Source organism: Heterodontus francisci, chromosome 43, assembly GCF_036365525.1.
Source record: "Heterodontus francisci isolate sHetFra1 chromosome 43, sHetFra1.hap1, whole genome shotgun sequence".
In the NCBI taxonomy this organism is placed as follows: Eukaryota; Metazoa; Chordata; class Chondrichthyes; order Heterodontiformes; family Heterodontidae; genus Heterodontus; species Heterodontus francisci.
Genome location: NC_090413.1, coordinates 8,264,172 through 8,284,091, shown reverse-complemented (window position 1 = coordinate 8,284,091; position 19,920 = coordinate 8,264,172). Strand labels below are relative to the sequence as shown.

The 19,920-nt window shown below is 44.8% G+C and overlaps 1 protein-coding gene across 1 annotated transcript in view; it reads right to left on the bottom strand.

Annotated features, from left to right (window-relative positions):
- Positions 1 to 1,323: 1,323 nt before the first annotated feature.
- The window catches only part of LOC137355636 (asialoglycoprotein receptor 2-like), a 74,514-nt gene continuing 55,917 nt past the window's right edge, over positions 1,324 to 19,920 (bottom strand). The window contains exons 10-13 of the mRNA XM_068021010.1: positions 9,521 to 9,592; positions 6,183 to 6,334; positions 3,786 to 3,895; positions 1,324 to 1,764 (exon numbers count right to left, since the gene is read on the bottom strand). Coding sequence (XP_067877111.1) covers positions 1,635 to 1,764; positions 3,786 to 3,895; positions 6,183 to 6,334; positions 9,521 to 9,592 — 464 coding nt within the window. The 3' untranslated portion in view covers positions 1,324 to 1,634. The remainder of the gene's footprint in view (positions 1,765 to 3,785; positions 3,896 to 6,182; positions 6,335 to 9,520; positions 9,593 to 19,920) is intronic.

Sequence of the window (19,920 nt, the reverse complement as noted above, 5' to 3'; positions counted from 1 at the left end):
ACCTGCTCCCGTCGGCCGTCCCACTGACCTTTTCCGGTCAGTTGTCCAGACTCCTGCACATTCGTATCTCCGTTTGGAAATCCAAGGCGGCACACTTTTTGGGAGTGGGGAGCAGGTAAGTTTTCAGGTGGGGGTATGGGGAGAGGGGAAAACGATTGTGATTGTTGGAAGGGATGGTGGGAAGGAGTTAAAGGTAAAAGATAATAAGCTTTGGGAGGGAAAGGACGGGATCGCAAAGGAAGTTTTTGGGGGGAGAAGGAAATTAATAAACTGTTTAGTCATTAGGGGGTGGGAGAGGGGGCTTGAATTTTTTACTAAATGTTTTAATTTAACGTTAACATCTATTTAACTTTAAAAATTCAAATTACATGTAAGGCTTGAAGCCCTTTAAAAATAGCACTGCTGCCTGCGCAGTGGCACCGGACGCCATTTCCGGGGACTGAGCACTCGCCCCCTCCACGTCATCGGGGCGGGGGGCGGTCCGCCACAGCCATGTAAATCAGCTACCGCGTCTAATATCGCAGGAGCTCCATGGAGTCAAACATAGTGACCAGAAAGTAAGTCAATAAATTAGTCTTCTCATTTCAAGCTTCTTCTCAAAAATGCACCTTTGCTTTTTGTTTTTATTAATGGTAAGATACATTTTTAATGCCTTTATCTTGTTAAGATTGTCTCACTGGACCTCTATGTAAGATAAAAATTGTAATGTAGCCCCACCCCACCCCCCCATGAGAAAATGTTGGGCACCCCTGATTCAAGCCTTGTGTTTTAAAACAACCTCACAGCAAATGTAATTCGCATTGGCATTGTATACTATTTTGCTTGCTAGCTAGCTAATACAGTCGTGCTGCTCTCCATTGATATTTGCATCCTTAGCTACTTTATTTATAGGGAGAAATGTGTTTTAAATCGGACTGTGTTTTGATTGCATTAGATTGACTGTATACTTTATGTAAAGATTACTTGCCCCCATGTCCATGGCTGAATCAATAATTTTGTCAAATGTCCATGGTGCAACATGTTGGTGCCTAATCCTGGGTGTACAAACACTGACTGGCACATTTCAACATTCCGGAAAATTGGATTTGCTTCAAAACAGTACAGGGCAATAGGGATATTCTACCATAATAATATAAAAGCAAAATACTGCGGATGCTGGAAATCTGAAACAAAAACAAGAAATGCTGGATTCACTCAGCAGGTCTGGCAGCATCTGTGGAAAGAGAAGCAGAGTTAACGTTTCGGGTCAGTGACCCTTCTTCGGAACTGACAAATATTAGAAATATTAGAAATATTTTTCTAATATTTGTCAGTTCCGAAGAAGGGTCACTGACCCGAAACGTTAACTCTGCTTCTCTTTCCACAGATGCTGCCAGACCTGCTGAGTGAATCCAGGGATATTCTACCATGTGGGTCTTCATATTTCTGGATTATCATAAAATGGCAGAACAAAGTGTGTCGAGTTGGCTTTAGGACAGTTGCAGACAGGAGAGAGAGGGTGGGAGGGAGAGCCCCAGCCACACACCCACCATACCAATATCAGCTCAGGGCTGATTGCCCAGTGTACATGGACAAAATGTTGAAAAATAGTTTCACTTTCTACTTTGCACTGACTGTAACATTCAGGAAAATAATCATTGTGCTGACTTTTCACAGATCCAGTGTAGCTGATTACCACACGGCATATCATTCCACTTTCCAGAACCGAGCTCCTCTACACAGTCTTCATTGTTGGAATTATTGGGCTCCCCCTGATTCCAAAGTCTAAACACAAAAACATGATGAGAATAAAATTCTTTATAAGAATTCCAACTTCAAGCTGAAACTCAACAATTAACCAGGTCATGATATTCCAGTGAGAGTCAGGTGGAGCTGTTTAACTGCAGTGTAGTAATGTAACCAGAGATCATACAGCACCTGTTTGAGAGAAACCTGTTAGAATTGACAGATCCATGGTCGTTCAGTAAACTTGTATTTTTCTCGAGAATAAAGGGTTCATTTTACAATTGCACGTTTTGCTGGCAGTGTTTGCTGGAAGCTGTGCACACCAGAAAATGGGCACAGAGTCTGTAATGTCCCATTAATGTGCTGATAAGCAGCACTGATAACAAAGAATCTCAGCAATAACATGCTCCTGTAAACTGCTCCTTAAATCCTACTCCACTGTTAAATATCAAGCAGTGGTTCTTAATTTGAAAAATTGCTTTGCTAGATGTGTGGAAGCTGAAGAATTGACGGACGGAGAGTGAGTTCTATTCCTCCACATAGAACATGCCGGAATGGGACAGACTGGCACTGATTCAGGGGCAAAACATTAGACTTTGTGACATTGTCAGCTTGGCAGAGTGTCCCATGTGACCAACCACAGACTCAGCTGACAGAAAAAGGCAGTCTGCCCAGGGCAGCATTATGCTTTCCCAGAACTGGTACAATACATGGAATAGTCACCACACTCTGTGAGGGGGAGGGAAGGTGATGGTGGAGGAGAGTGTGAGAGTGGGAGGGGGCAATGGAGAAGGGGAAATTGAGGAGGCAATGCGGGAGGTGATAATAGACAGGGAGGGGCGATAGAGGTGGAGATGATGGCGAGGGAGGAGGCAATGAATTGGAATGGCCAGTGGAGTGTGAGGAATGATGGAGAGGGAGGGAGAAATATGGATCGAGTGCAAAGGGCGACGGAGAGAGAGAGAGTGCATATGGAAAGGGATAAGTGATGGGGGGAGGGGGGGTGGAAGGGGTCATCGACAGGATAGGGGATGCAATAGAAAGGAGAGAAGTTGTGTCCCAAAGTTGGGTCACCTTAGAGTTGTGTGTGATTGATCACATGATATTTCTTTACCACATCTGCAGCATTAATTTGACACACGTAAACTGCCAACATCATTAAACTTTGTCAATTATACTGACATCACCCTTTGAAATCACAACATTTTGAGATTTTGGGTCATTTGAAGGGGTTTATGGGAAGACAGGAGGACAGTGGAATTGCTCTTACACAGCTGACACAAGCATAATGGTGATAGTGTAAAATGGACAATTGTGCAAACGCGGGATATTGTCAGGACCCATAGCCCTTTGCAAGTATCCAGTGCCTTCAGCCATTCCTTGATGTCACGTGAAGTATCAACATCCTGGGGGTTACCATTGACCAGAAACTGAACTGGAGTAGCCATATCAATACCGTGGCTACAAGAGGAGGTCAGAGGCTCGGAATCCTGCAGCCAGTAACTCACCTCCTGACTCCCCAAAGCCTGTCCACCATCAACAAGGCACAGGTCAGGAGTGTGATGGAATACTCTCCACTCGCCTGCATATGTGCAGCTCCAACAACACTCAAGAAGTTCAACACCATCCAGAACAAAGCAGCCCACTTGATTGGCACCCCAGTCACCAACATTCACTCCTTCCACCACCAACACACAGTGGCAGCTGTGTGTACCATCTACAAGATGGACTGGAGCAACTCACCAAGGCTACTCTGCCAGCACCTTCCAAAGCACAACCTCTCCCACCTAGAAGGACAAGGCCAGCAGATACATGGGAACACCACCAACTGCACGTTCCCCTCCAAGCCACACACCATCCTGACATGGAACTATTTTGCCGTTCCTTCACTGTCGCTGGGTCAAAATCCAGGAACTACCTTCCTAACCGCACTGTGGGTGTACCTACCCCACATGGACTGCAGTGGTTCAAGAAGGCAGCTTGAAAACAAATCCAGCTTCCTCATTAATGTTCAGTGTCACTGATATTGTCCAGAATGTACAACTGAAAAGAGAACTCACTTTACAGAGGAAGTATAATCCGTTCCATCCACCCAGCGCCAGTCACCTTCAGAGATCGAATCACTGAGGCCAATCCAGGAACGTTTTGCAATCAATGTTCCAATAAATGCCTGTCATGTAAATAAAGTGTCACGACTGTATATGGAGCAATATAGATTTTCACAATATTCGTGACAAACCCTCCAGTTGACAATCTTCTGTCTGAGGCCTTTACCCATTTATTTTAAACCAGCTTCCCTCCCAAATGAATATGGGACAGAGGAATGTGTGATGATTGCAGTTTCAGCTTGGCTCAGTTGCACTTTCGACTGAGTCAGAAGATCAAGAGTTCAAACCCCCGCCAGGACTTTAGTCCATGTTCTAAGATGAGACTTCAATTCGACAGTGAGAACGTGCTGCCTTTTGGATGAGACATTATTGTAGTTGTTACTGTATTCGTAATCCAGAGATTTTGAGATCAAATCCCTCTATAGTAGGTTGAGAATTGGAATTCAGTTTAAAAGATCTTGAAATAAAACATTGCATTCATATTCTCTTTTCCCTTTATTAGTTTCTTCATTATCTGTTGCTGGATTCTAAATTGCTCCCAATCCTCGGACTTACTACTTTTCCTGACAATCATATAACCCACTTCCTTTGATCAAATGCAATGTTTAACTACTTTAGCCATGGTTGATTCATATTGGGTTTTTGTGTCTTACAGGAATGCATATTTGTTGCAGACCATGTAATATTTCTTTAAATACTAGCCATTGCCTGTCTACTGTCAAATCTTTTAGTGTATTTTCCAAATCCACCATAGCCAACTTGCCCCTCGTACCTTTGTAGTTTCCTTTCTTCAGATTTAAGACACTAGTTTCAGAATGAACGATATCATTTTCAAACTTAATGTAAAATTCTATCATATTATGGTCACTATTTCCCAAAGGCTCCTTTACAGAAAGGTTATTAATTAGCCTTTTCTCATTACATAATATGAAATCAAAAATAGCCCGATTCCTAGTGGGTTCTTAAATGTACTGCGCCCGAAACCCATCTCGCCCGCATTCCAGGAATTCATTCTCCATGGCATTCCTGCTGATTAGATTTACCCAGTCTATAGATAAATTTAAATTGCCCATTATTACTGTATTACCCATGTTAAATGCACCTCTAATTTCCTGATTTATACCATTTGGTGGTCTATAAACAACTCCCACCAATGTTTGCTGCCCATTGCAGTTTCTTAGCTCCACCCAAATTGATTGTACATCTAGATCCTATGATCTAAGATCCTCTCTCACTAATGAACTGATCTTGTCCCTTATTAAGAGCGCTAACCCACCTCCTTTTCCTTTTTGACGATCATTCGTAAATGATGAATATCATTGAATATTCAGTCCCAGTCTTGGTCACCCTGCAACCACGTCTCTGTAATGGCAGTTCAACCATACCCATTTATCTCTATTTATGCCTTCAAATCAACTACCTTCTTGCAAATGCTATGTGCATTCAGATAGAGTGCCCTTAACTTTCTCTTTTTATCATTCCTTCTTCTGATCCTATTTGATGTTTTCCTTTAGTTCGTCTGAGTTCTAATTTTGCTTACTATTTTTCTATATCCTGTTCCCAATTTTGCTTTCTTCCAAGCTTCGCTTCTTACCACTCTCAGATTATCAATTACCATATTTCTATATTGCTCTCCTGCCTTCTCCTCTCTCTCTAAATTATTACATCTTCTCGCACTTGATCCCACACCTCCACTATTTAGTTTAAAGCCCTCTCTACCATCCTAGTTATACAACTCGCCAGAACACTGGTCCAGCACGGTTCAGGTGAAGACCATCCCAACGTTACAGCTCCCATTTTCCCCAGTACTGGTATCAGTGCCCCATGAAACCCATTTCTCCCACATCAATCTTTGAGCCATGCATTTAACTGTCTAATCTTATTTACCCGATGTCAATTTGCTCGTGGCTCAGGTAATAATCCAGAGATTCTACTTTTTAATTTAACCCCCAGCTGCTCGTATGCAGAACCTCTTTCTTAGTCCTATCTATGTCGGGGATCAGAGGGGATCGAGCAGCTGAATGTATGCTGTCAGGGGAATGAAGTACAATGTTTTCATTCTAAGGCAGCAGAAGGTAGAATCATGATTTGGAACCCCAGAGATGCTGTGTGGTCAGAGATTATAACAACAATTAAAAAGCAATTAGAAAAATATTTGAACAGGAATAGAAAAGCATTTGATGAAAGGGCAGGGTATTTGTTTGGAGTAGATCGAGTTGAAGGGCTAATATCAGCACAGGAGTGAGAGCTGAATGGCCTTTGTCTCTGTCCTTCAGCTTTTATATCACCACTGAACATGCTGACAAATGATCAGCCATTGGTGAATTGGAAATTATAATGATCTCCTACCTGTTCCACAGCACTGTTGATGACAACCAGATTGGCGTCCATTAATGCACAGGATTTCTGGGCATCTGTCCAGTTTTTTTTGTTTGGTGAAAAGTAATAACAGTTTTGCCGGAACCATATCCATTGGGCAGGACACTGGAAATGAGGCAGATCTGTAAAGACATTTGAATAAATGTTAGAGGCAGCTGGGACACTCACAAACTTCCTTATTCACCGAGTTTTTACCCAGCATTGTAAAACTGCTGGTTACAGATCATCAAGTGTCTGACCCCAGGAGTTATCCAACTCAGAATATCACACTCCAGGGTCTGGTAATTGGATCTGGCCTGAACCAGACATAATTCCAATGGGCGGCACAGTGTTGCAGTGGTTAGCACTGCAGCCTCACAGCTCGAGTAGCCCAGGTTCGGTTCCAGCTACTGCCTGTGCGGAGTTTGCAAGTTATCCCTGTGACTGCGTGGGTTTCCTCCCACAGCCAAAGACTTGAAGGTTGATAGGTAAAATTGGCCATTGTAAATTGCCCCTAGTGTAGGTAGATGGTAGGAGAAATGGTAGGGAATGTAGGATTAGTATAAATGTGTGGTTGATAGTCGGCACAGACTCAGCGGACCAAAGGGCCTGTTTCAGTGCTGTATCTCTCTATGATAATGTGGCAAACGCTGCACGTGGATAAAAAGGACCATGGGAAATCAGTCCGCTGGGCCTAATGTTTTATTACCAGTGGACTTCAGACCCCAGTCATAATCGCAGAGGCAGCTCCACAGACCCAGGTACCAGACTCCAGAGACAGCTCAATGGACCCAGGAGCCAGCAAGATCATCTGGCCCAGCAGAGGCCTTTTGGAGAATCCAGGGAGGGGAGAAAGTCGGGGCAACAGACATGGGGGTGCAGGGAGCGGGGAAGGGGAGGTAGTTGACAGGGAAAGTAGTCAGTGATGAAGTAGAGGTGTTGGGGGAAGGTGGAAGGGATACAGTCTGGGAAGGGGAAGCAGTTGGATGGAGGACGAGAGGTGGATTGTGCAAAGTTGCCAGACTTTCTATTTGCATCTGCAAAGTGTCAAATGTATGTTTCAGCTGCATGTCCTTTCACAATCTGGGAAGCGCCGCACTTCCAGCACAGAATTAATGAACTCACCACCCACCATATTGGATCCTTCGGCACCTGTACAACAGGCTTAGCGCAATTCAATTTCTAGGCCAAGATTTCTTGAGTCACTCCCTAGCAATGAATAACTGAGGTGTTTGCTGTTGCCTTCCACACAGATGAGTGACCATAATATGATAGAATTCTCCATCAAGATGGAGAGTGACGTAGTTGATTCTGAGACTAGGGTCCTGAATCTTAATAAAGGAAACTACAAAGGTATGAGGTGCGAGTTGGCTATGATGGATTGGGAAATGTTACTTAAAGGGATGACGGTGGATTGGCAATGGCAAACATTCAAAGAGCGCATGGATGAACTGCAACAATTGTTTATTTCTGTCTGGCACAAAAGGGAAATTAGAGATAGCGTTAGATCCAAGGAAGAGGCATACAAATTCACCAGAAAAAACAACAGACCTGAGGATTGGGAGCAGTTTAGAATTCAGCAAAGGAGGACCAAGGGATTGATTAAGAAGGGGAAAATAGAATACGAGAGTAAGCTTGCGGGGAACATAAAAACTGACTATAAAAGATTCTATAGGTATGTGAAGAGAAAAAGATTGGTGAAGGCAAATGTAGGTCCCTTACACTCAGAAACAGGGGAATTTATTATGGGGAACAAAGAAATGGCTGCCCAATTAACTGCATACTTTGGTTCTGTCTTCACAAAGGAGGACACAAATAACATACCAGAAATGTTGGAGAACACAGGGTTTAGTGAGAGGGAGGAACTGAAGGAAATCAATATTAGTAGAGAAATGGTGTTGGGGAAATTGATAGGATTGAAGGACGATAAATCCCCAGAGTCTGATAATCTACATCCCAGACTACGTAAGGAAGTGGCCCAAGAAATAGTGGATGCATTGGTGGTCATTTTTCAAGATTCTATGGACTCTGGAACAGTTCCTGCAGATTGGAGGTTAGCTAATGTAGCCCCACTATTTAAAAAGGGAGGTAGAGAGAAAGCAGTGAATTATAGACCAGTCAGCCTGACGTCTGCAGTGGGGAAAATGCGAGAGTCCATGTTCAAAGATTTTATCGCAGAGCACTTGGAGAAAAGTGGTAGAATCAGACAGAGTCAACATGGACTTAAGAAAGGGAAATCATGCTTGACTATTCTACTAGTTGGTGGCACAGTGGTTAGCACCGCAGCCTCACAGCTCCAGCGAGCCGGGTTCGATTCCGGGTACTGCCTGTGCGGAGCTTGCAAGTTCTCCCCGTGACCGTGTGGGTTTCCGCCGGGTGCTCCGGTTTCCTCCCACAGCCAAAAAACTTGCAGGTTGATAGGTAAATTGGCTGCTGTAAATTGCCCCTCGTGTAGGTAGGTGGTAGGTGGTAGGAGAATGGTAGGGAATTTGGGATTACTGTAGGGTGGTTGTTGGTCGGCACAGACTCGGTGGGCCAAAGGGCCTGTTTCAGTGCTGTATCACTATAACTACTAGACTTCTTCAAGGATGTAACTAGTAGAGTTGATGAGGGGGAGCCAGTGGAGGTGGTTTAATTGGACTTTCAGAAGGCTTTTGACAAAGTCCCACTCCTTTCTGGAGTTCTGGGTTCTGGTCATTAACAAGGCCCTGACCCCAATACAGGCCTGGCCCCAGGCAGCAGTGGGGACCCAGCAGTGGAGTCAGAGAGCTGATGTAGGCAAACAGCACAGTTATGTATCTGGCTGCGAGGCCTCGTGTCCACTATACAAAAAGAGCCAAAGGATCTGATGGTTCCCTGTGGGGGATGAAGGCCACTGACTACTTGCTCCTGCTGCCTGTCTCCTGAAAGTTCCAGGCCCAAGGACAGGCCACATTATCTTTAAACACTCCGCACGCAACTTGTATTCAGAGAAAACTCAGACTCCGGGCTGGTGACCCCTCCCTTCAGATCCACACGATTGCAATGCCTGCACCTGTTATAGACACAGGAGCTCTGCCCCACCCCATTCCCCTACCGGGGTAGCTGGAAACCCTGGGGTAACCTTTCCCCTCCTGTCAGTTGGGGAATTCAGCATCTCCAGGAGCAGAGAGAGGAGGGAAATTGCTTGCTGATGTGATCACACCAGATACAAATGTATATAGTAACTGGAGTCAGTGATGAGTAGCTGTGCAGTATTATCAATCAGCTGATTCCAGTGTCAACATTCAGATAGTTTCCAGTATGAATAATTGGAGATTAAAGGTCTCTCTGATGATTATTTAACTTACTCTGCGGAAGTTGTGAAATTTTAGACCCGAGTTCAGTGAGGGAGCTTCTTGTCTCCTCAGACATTCCTGTAACTGAAAGAGGAAAACACTTTAGATCATGTGATACTGTTTCTCCAGAGATCATTATCACCTCTCTAGGCTTACTTTGAAAGGGCAGTGATACTCCTCAACACATTATCAATCTTTATATAAAAGTATAAAAACCTTGTGTTCAGCACATGTACATCACACTTCAAACAATCAGAATAGGCAAAGAGAGAAAGACAGTCACTTTATGCTGATCTTTTCTATCCAGGAAGCAGACATTTACAAGCATCTGCCAATCTACATGTTCTCTTGACCAAGAGCAATGATCTGCTGATGGATCTCAGGATATCCCGATGGTCAGTAACTAGACTGCAGCCTTAAAGGGACAGACCATTGAAACACAGAGCCACTTTTGCAGCAGAATATTACATGCCACATTATAAGTTACAGTGTTCCTGTGGTTATATCCAGAGTATGATCTGGCCTGCGATGCGCAATGCTACAGGAGGTCAGCTAGTGACATATTAAATGTCTCACCTGAAGCACATCAGATTAAATGTGCCCCTGGCAGTAATATCTGATTGGCTCAAATTTCCCAAAGACCAATCAAAAATGTTTTCCCTCTATCCACTTACTTCACTATTTCATGACATCTCAGCCCCAGGACATCTCTGCAAGAGTTCCTCACGGGAGCATCCATCTTCAGTCATTTCATCAAACTGACCTGACTTGACATCCGTCATGGTTCCCAAGTTGGTGGTCAATATCCTTGAATTCCCTAATGAACCCCATAGTGGGAAAACCATTGCTACGGGAATTGCACAGTTCAAGGAGGAAGTCCACTCTCACCATCTCAGGACAGCTAGTGATGGTCAATAAGAGTGCTTGCTCAGCCACTGAGAGGGAAGTTCAGAGTCAACCATGTTGTTATGGGACTGGACTCACATATAGACCAGAATGGGTAAAGACAACAGGTTTCTTTCCTTGAAGGACATTGGAGAACCAGTTGGTATATTTTGACAATTTGACAGATCCATGACCATGTTTACAGATTCCATATTTTTATTTGCAGATTTTCGAAACTGAAGTTAAATTTTCAAAGTGTCACACTAGGATTTCACCTCACACTCTGTGAATATTAGTCCAGGCCTCAGGATTATTGTCCAGTAAATACCAATGTTCTCCTCTTGACCTTGTCCTCATCCTGTTGCAGATGCATCTGTCCATAACAGCATTGGTAGGAGTGACCCTCGCACGGGCCTTGTGGAGGTTAATTCCAGTGCTCACACTGCGGGTACTCTCCATTGTGTCATGTGCAATGCCACCTTGCTAAGTAGGGTATATGTATAACAGAGCGAGAAGCTCACATCTGGGCATCCATGTGACTATGTGGGTCATCAGCAGTAGTGGATGTGTTTTCCATCACAATCTGTAAACTCAGCATCCAGCTTATCCCTCACTCCTCTACCACCATCAGCCAGATGGCCAATCCTATTTCAGTAAGGAACCTGGAAACACCTGTCAGTAGCAGCACCAGGGAAATCTGAGAATGTGTTCCTAGGATAAGCAGAGAGATCCTGGTGTCCATATACACAAATACTAGAGCCCCTATAAATAGATACAGACTGAATCTGCAGTGGCTGGGTTAGGAGATGTATACTTATCATGTGTAACTCTGTAAATGAATATAAAAGTGTGCAAAGATTGGCTCCAGTTCTATCCTTCACTAACTGACTTTCTGGTGTTAGAATATAGTAACATAAGATGGTTGCTTAAAGGTGAAGGTTGGAAAAAAAAGAAAAAATCAGACAGAAAACTACAATGCCAGTAATCATTGTGAAAAATTGCAGAAAGCAAGTATAAATTGTTGGGCTATCATTACACTCGGATGTTCTCTGAGGCTGAACAGTGTGACTGGTGAAGAATGAAGTGGATATATTGACACAGGTGACCTCCCTACCAAAGAGGAAACAAGGTATGGCTTTGGCATTGTCGCTTCCTGCCAGAAGTAAAATCAGAAATAAAGTATTTTGTGAGCTGGATGCCCATCAACTGGATAGTGATGAAGGTTTGGACCTTCTATTCGAGTGCTTGGGCAAAATGTACAAGAAAGATGATTTGTTAAATATCTATGAAGCACGGTCAGAATTTGATGGATTTCCAAAAACAGATGGTCATTTCATGGAGAAATATATCATGGACTTGAACTGATTGATGAAATTCAATTTCAGGATGCCTGCAGTTTTGGTCTCCTTACTTAGAGAGGCATATACTTGCATTGGAAGCAGTTCAGAGCAGGTTCACTGGGCTGATTCCTGGGATGAAGAGGTGCCTTATGAGGGAGGATTGAGCAAACTGGGCCTATACTCATTGGCGTTTCGAAGAAAGAGAGGTGATCTTATTGAATCATATCAGATTCTGAGGGGGCTGGACAGGATAGATACTGAGAGGATGTTTCCTCTTGTGGGGGAATCTAGAATTAGGGTGCACAGTTTAAGAATAAGAGATCTCCCATTTGAGATATAGATGATGAGGATTTTTTCCCTCAGAGAGTCATCGTTGGAATTCTCTTCCCCAGAGAACAGTCAAGGCTGAGTCATTGAATATATTCAAAGCTGAGCGAGACAGATTTTTGATCAACAAGGGAACCAAGGTTTCTGGGGAAGGAAAGTGAAGTTAAGGCCACAATCAGATCAGCCATTATCTTACTGAATGGCAGGGCAGGCTCGAGTGGCTGAATGGACTACTCCGCCTCCTATTTCTTATCATCTTATGCTTCAGCACTAACATTTAAATTGCTGGATTGTGCTGAGGTGTCTAATGTACAGGCTACTGGTTATAACTGGTGTTTGGTTCTCAGAGAGGGAGACCCTGTTGGATCAGATGTCTGCTGCCTTGAATGAATTCCTGGGAAACAATCATTTCCTTCATCCTTTGTGGAACAAATGGGACATTCCATGATGGCAAAAGAATAGAGGACTCAATGATTGCCAGATTTCAAAATGGTCTCGAAACTGGACACAGGCATCAAGACAATGGAAGAGTTAAAGACAGGCAGAAGGGGGATGAAAATACTTTTTTGCAGATCGGCCATTTTTGCAGAAGACAGGATTGGAACAGCAATATGAGAGAAATGAATTCCAGTTGGATTCCATCCCAGGAATGTCTAAGAAACAGTTAATAGTTTTATCAGCATTGGCTGAAAGTAGCTTCAGGCAGTGAACTGCTCAAAGCAGAGAGGCACATGTTGAAGAGAATTCTGTGGAAGAGGATGAAGATAGTGATGAATCTGAACCATTTATACTGGTCACAAGGACATTTAGTCCTGTGATCAATGTGTCAGTTGCAGACTCATTTACCTGTGCAGTGCTAGATATATTTTGCACTTCAACAGTATCGAGAACAGATTGATCATAAGAACATTCGAACTGAAGAGCTAGGAGCAGGAGTAAATAGACTATATGGCCTTGCGAGCCTGCTCCATGGTTGATCTTCTGCCTCAACTCCACTTTCCTGCCTGATCCCCATATCCCTCAATTCCCTGGGAGACCAAAAATCTATCTCAGCCTGAAATATTCTCAAAGTTGGAGCATCCACAACCCTCTGGGATAGGCAATACCAAAGATTCACAACTCTTTGAGTGAAGAAATTTCTCCTCATCTCAGTCCTAAAAGATCAGCCCCTTATCCTGAGACTGTGCCCCCATGTTCAAGATTCCCCAGCCAGGGGAAACAAACTCTGACAGTCTGCCCTTCCATGCCCTTTCAGAAACTTATATGTTTTAATGAGATGATCTCACATTCTTCTCAACTCCAGAGATTATAGGCCCAATTTACTCAGCCTATCATCATGGGACAACCTCTCATCCCAGGAACCAATCAAGTGAACCTTAGCTGCACTACCTCCAATGCATGGAACTTATTCGTTGATGCACTATTGTCACGGAACTGAGTTTTTTTCTGTTGTTTAAAACAGTATACCTTTGAGACACTGTTTAAAAACAGTGTGCCTTTAAGAATGAGCACAGTGTGCCAGCAGCTGCACCTGTTTCCTAAGCCACAGCAGGAGAAAGGTCACATGGTGTACTGTAACTTTTATTTGTGTGGATAAAAAGGCTAAACCGGTTTGAACTGGAAGATCGGCGAAGTGTGCTTGCCTGGAACGAAGAAAATTCTCTCAGCAGAAATTCTACAATGAGCTACAGTCTGTGTTACTTGCCCAAGGAGAAAAAAAAAAACCCTTGGAAGAGAAGATTTGTATTGTTGGAGGGAGCAAAATTCCTTTTCTTTACTTCCAATTCAAGAAGTCTTTGCTTCAAGATTGACCCTCTCCTGACTCATTGTGTTTTCTGGAATTTACAGTAAAGCTAAAAGACTACCAATTTTAAAATCCAAATATAGACCTGTCATTATACTCCATGTTGAAAGAACTGTGTGACACCTGCTTCAACCGAAGTGCTTTGAATGCCTATCCGGTACGGACTGTCAAATTCACCTGGAGACTTAGAGTGGCATTTGATTGTTCGAATCTGGGATACCTCATCAACCAGGAACATAACTTACCAGGACTTAAAACCCAGCTACGTATTTTATTTCTAAGAAACACTTTTTTAAAAACTGGTTCACCATTATAAGTTTTTGAATGTATGTGTGTGTGAATGGGGAGGCTTAGGTTAAATAAGTTATAAGATCTTTAGACATAGGTTTATCTTAATAGTGGTTAAGCTTTAGTTTATAAATAAATAGGGGAGGCAGTGGCCTAGTGGTATTATCACTGGACTAGTAACCCAGAGACCCAGGGTATTTCTCTGGGGACATGGGTTCGAATCCCACCACAGCAGAAGGTGGAATTTGAATTGAATTAATAAATCTGGAATTTAAAAAAAAGCTAGTCTAATGATGGCCATGAAACCATTGTCAATTGTTGTAAAACCCATCTGGTTCACTCATGTCATTTAGGGAAGGAAATCTGCTGTCCTTAACTGGTCTGGCTGACATGTGGCTCCAGACTCACAGCAATGTGGTTAACTCTTACATGCCTTCTGTAATGGCCTAGCAAGCCACTCAGTTGTACCTAACGGCTACAAAGTCAATAAAAAGGAATGAAACCGGACGGACCACCCAACATCGACCTAGGCACCGGAAATGACAATGGCAAACCCAGCCCTGTTGACCCTGCAAAGTCTTCCTCACTAACATCTGGGGGCTTGTGCTAAAGTTGGGAGAGCTGTCCCTCAGACTAGTCAAGCAACAGCCTGACATAGTCATACTCACGCAATCATACCTTACAGACAATGTCCCAGACACTGCAATCACTATCCCTGTAGAGGTGGCGGGACAGTGGTCTACAGTGGGAAGGAGTTGCCCTGGGAGCCCTCAACATCGACGCAGGACCCCATGAAGTCTCATGGTATCAGGTCAAACATGGGCAAGGTAACCTCCAACTGATTACCACCTACCGCCCTCCCTCAGCTGATGACTCAGTACTCCTCCATGTTGAACACCACTTGGAGGAAGCACTGAGGGTGGCAAGGGCGCAAAATGTACTCTGGGTGGGGGACTTCAATGTCCATCACCAAGAGTGGTTCGGTAGCACCACTACTGACCGAACTGGCCGAGTCCTAAAGGACATAGCTGCTAGAGTGGGTCTGCGGCAGGTGGTGGGGGAATCAACACGAGGGAAAAACATGACCTTGTCCTCACCAATCTGCCTGCCTCAGTTTCTTCTGTCCATGACTATATTGGTAGGAGTGACCACCGCACAGTCGTTGTGGAGATGAAGTCCCGCCTTCACATTGAGGATACCGTCCATCTTGTTGTGTGGCACTACCACCGTGCTAAACGGGATAGATTTTGAACAGATCGAGCAATACAAAACTGGGCATCCCTGAGTCGCTGTGGGCCATCAGCAGCAGCAGAATTGTACTCAACCACAATCTGTAACCTCATGGCCTGGCATATCCCCCACTCTACCATTACCATCAAGCCAGGAGACCAACCCTGGTTCAATGAAGAGTGCAGGAGGGCATGCCAGGAGCAGCACCAGGCATACCTCAAAATGAGGTGTCAACCTGGTGAAGCTACAATCTAGGGCTACTTGCATGCCAAACTGCATAAACAGCATGCAATAGACAGAGCTAAGTGATCCCATAACCAATGGATCAGACCTAAGCTCTGAAGTCCTGCCAATCCAGACGTGAATGGTGGTGGACAATTAAACAACTAACTGGAGGAGGTGGCTCCACAAATATCCCCATCCTCAATGATGGGGGAGGCCAGCACATCAGTGCAAAAGATAAGGCAGAAGCATTTGCATCAATCTGCAGCCTGAAGTGCCGAGTTCATGATCCATCTTGGCTCCCTCCTGAAGTCCCCAGCATTACAGATGCCAGACTTCAGCCAATTCGATTCAGTCCCCGTGATATCAAGAAATGACTGAAGGCACTGGATACTGCAAAGGCTATGGGTCCTGACAATATTACAGCAATAGTACTGAAGACCTGTGCTCCAGAAATTGCCGCACCTCGAGCCAAGCTGTTCCAGTATAGCTTTAACACTGGCATCTACCCGGCAATGTGGAAAATTGCCCAGGTATGTCCTGTACACAAAAAGCAGGACAAGTCCAACCCGGCCAATTACCACCCCATCAGTCTACTCTCCATCAACAGTAAAGTGATGGAAGGTGTCATCAGAAGTGCCATCAAGCGGCACTTGCATAGCAATAATCTGCTCAGTGATGCTCAGTTTGGGTTCCGCCGGGGCCACTCAGCTCCTGCCCTCATTACAGCCTTGGTTCAAACATGGACAAAAGAGCTGAACTCAGGAAGTGAGATGAGAGTGACTGCCCTTGACATCAAGGCAGCATTTGACCGAGTATGGCATCAAGGAGCCCTAGCACAACTGGGGTCAATGGGAATCAGGGGGATAACTCTCTGCTGGTTGGAGTCATACCTCGCGCAAAGCAAGATGGCTGTGGCTGTTGGAGGTCAATCATCTGAGCTCCAGGACATCACGGCAGGAGTTCCTCAGGGTAATGTCCAAGGCCCAACCATCTTCAGCTACTTCATCAATGACCTTCCTTCAATCATAAGGTCAGAAGTGGGGATGTTCGCTGATGATTGCACAATGTTCAGCACCATTCGCAACTCCTCAAATACTGAAGCAGTCCAGATAGAAATGCAGCAAGACCTGGACAATATCCAGGCTTGGGCTGAGAAGTGGCAAGTAACATTCGCGCCACACAAGTGCCAGGCAATAACCATCTCCAACAAGAGAGAATCTAACCATTGCCCCTTGACATTCAATGGCATTACCATCGCTGAATCCCCCACTATCAACATCCTAGGAGCTACCATTGACCAGAAACTGAATTGGAGTCGCTATATAAATACTGTGGCTACAAGAGCAGGTCAGAGGCTAGGAATCCTGAGGCGAGTAACTCACCTCCTGACTCCCCAAAGCCTGTCCACCATCTACAAGGCACAAGTTTGGAGTGTGATGGAATACTCTCCACTCGCCTGGATGGGTGCAGCTCCAACAACACTCAAGAAGCTCAACACCATCCAGAACAAAGCAGCCCGCTTGATTGGCACCCCATCTACAAACATTCACTCCCTGCACCTTCGATGCACATTGGCAGCAGTGTGTACCATCTACAAGATGCACTGAAGCAATGCACCAAGGCTCCTTCGACAGCACCTTCCAAACCCGCGAACTCGACCACCTCGAAGGACAAGAGCAGCAGATGCATGGGAACACTACCACCTGCAAGTTCCCGTCCAAGTCACACACCATCCTGACTTGGAACTATATCACCGTTCCTTCACTGTCGCTGGGTCGAAATCCTGCAACTCCCTTCCTAACAGCACTGTGGGTGTACCTACCTCACATGGACTGCAGTGGTTCAAGAAGGCAGCTCACCACCACCTTCTCAGGGGCAATTAGTGATGGGCAATAGATGCTGGCCTGGCCAGTGATGCCCACATCCCATGAATGAATTAAAAAATATAGTTAATTTGTTGTTGTCTAAAGATACTTGGTTTGGTGTATTTTATTCTGGGAGTTAATAACTTGTTTAATTTGATTGTTTTCTGGTTAGATCGGAAAACTTTAATAATATGCTGTGACCTGTGGAGTGATGGGACATGAATTGACAGTGCATTACTCCCACCTGGGTCGTAACACAATTACCATGAAACTTTCTGAACCTTCCTTTCCCATTCCGATTGTCTTTACCCAAATCACTGCACTGCTCTGTTGCCTCGACTTTTCTCTTAGATTCTAAATCTCCCTTCACCTGATCCCTCACCCCCTTTTAGTTTATTGACATGGTTAAGAAATTGGTCAGATGGTAGAACACAAAGTATAAAGATTGTGGGCTTGTACTCAAATTGGAAGGAAGAGACTTTTGGGGGGACTTTGATCTTGGTGGTGGGAAATCGGCGTCCAGGAAGAATGACGCCATGATCCCCACGTTCCTATTTCTCCAAAAGGCCAACCAAATCTGGTGCTAATCAGGCACTTAAGTAGACAGCAGTGGGCCTTCCACGGGATCAAGGACCTCATCAGCAGAAATCTCACCCTTGGAGAGTTGCCGGCCAATCAGAGGTCGGCAGAAGTAGTGCCATCATGGAGGCGGTGGTTGCTTCTGGAGAAGCACTGACCAGAGGCCGAGGAGCATCACTGGAACCAGGTCTCACGCAGGTCTGGGCGAGAGGGGTCTTCCGGATGGGGGTCAGGGAAGGGGTGGGGTTGCCAGCAAGGGAAGGGGAGTGGCTCTCAGTGGGATCCCCTTTCCTGATGCTGTGCCCATTGTTCAGGCACGAAGTGCCTTTGAATGAGATCCCCCAGCCCAGCAGCTGGGAAGCAGCCCGCACGGTCTTTCGTGCCGTGCTTCCCGTGTGGCGACAAGGCCACCCGCCGCATGGGTACTTGTGGCTGTGGCGTGAAGAAGCTCTTATTTAGGGATTAATTACCCAGTTAAGAGTCTCAATTGGCAGTGGGGTGGAAAGGCCGTTCACAGGCCTTCCAAAACCTTCCCAGCCTTGACTAAATTTTGTCGGAGGCAGGCTAATGGCTGGGTTCCCTTGTCCCCGCCACCACCATCCCACCTGATTTTATGCGATCCTAGCCTCCAAGCCCGTGGTGGGAGAGAGCATAAAATTCCCCCCGTGGTCTCCCACAAGGATTTGTGCTGGGGACTCAAGCAGGAACAAAACTCATCATGAGAGGTATAGACAGGGTGGATAGCAAGAAGCTTTTTCCCAGAGTGGGGGATTCATTTACTAGGGGTCACGAGTTCAAAGTGAGAGGGGAAAAGTTTAGGGGGGATATGCGTGGAAAGTTCTTTACGCAGAGGGTGGTGGGTGCCTGGAACACGTTGCCAGCGGAGATGGAAGACGCGGGCACGATAGCGTCTTTTAAGATGTATCTAGACAGATACATGAATGGTCAGGAAGCAAAGTGAGACAGACTCTTAGAAAATAGGCGAAAGGTTCAGATAGAGGATCCGGATCGGCGCAGGCTTAGAGGGCCGAAGGGCCTGTTCCTGTGCTGTAATTTTCTTTGTTCTTTGTTCTAATTAGACAGAAAGCCAGATATGCAAATCTGGTGATGACACAAAAACTGGTGGCATTGTCTGTATTTCAGGCAGGAGCATAAATTTACAAGGAAACATTGATAGATTAAAACTATGGCAGATGGATTTCAATGCAGGTCAGCTTAAGGTCAACCATTTTGGACAAAAAAGGATAGATTTGAGTATTTTCTAAATGGTGAAAAGGTCAGAACAGTGGAATTCCAATGTGATTTAGGGGTCCACTTACACAGATCACTAATAAATAATAGTCAGGTACAAAAATTAATCAAAGGGCAGGGGAGTGGAATGGAACATTAGCCTTTATAACGAGAGGGCTAGAATATAAAGGGCAGAAAGTTCTCCGACAGCAATACAAAGCATTGGCAAGACCACACGTGCAATACTGTGTCTGGTTCTGAGCATCACACCTTAGAAAGGATGTATTACCTTTGAAAGGATGTATTGAGTGCAGTGCAGATTCACCACAATGTAACCAAGACTTCAATAATGAAGAGAGATGATAAACATCAACCCATCCCCCACCAGTGCCCCGTGGCTGCTGTCTGCATTATCTAGAAGATGCACTGCAGCAATTCACCAAGTCTTCTTCGGGTTTACCTCCCATATCCACAAGCTCCACCAATCAAACAAGGTCAAGGGCAAGGGCTGCAGGTACATGGAAACATCATCACCTTGAAATTCCTCTCCAAGTTACACATCATCCCAACTTGGACATATATCACCATTCCTTCATTGTTGCTAAATTTAAATCTTGGGAATCGCTACCTAACAGCACT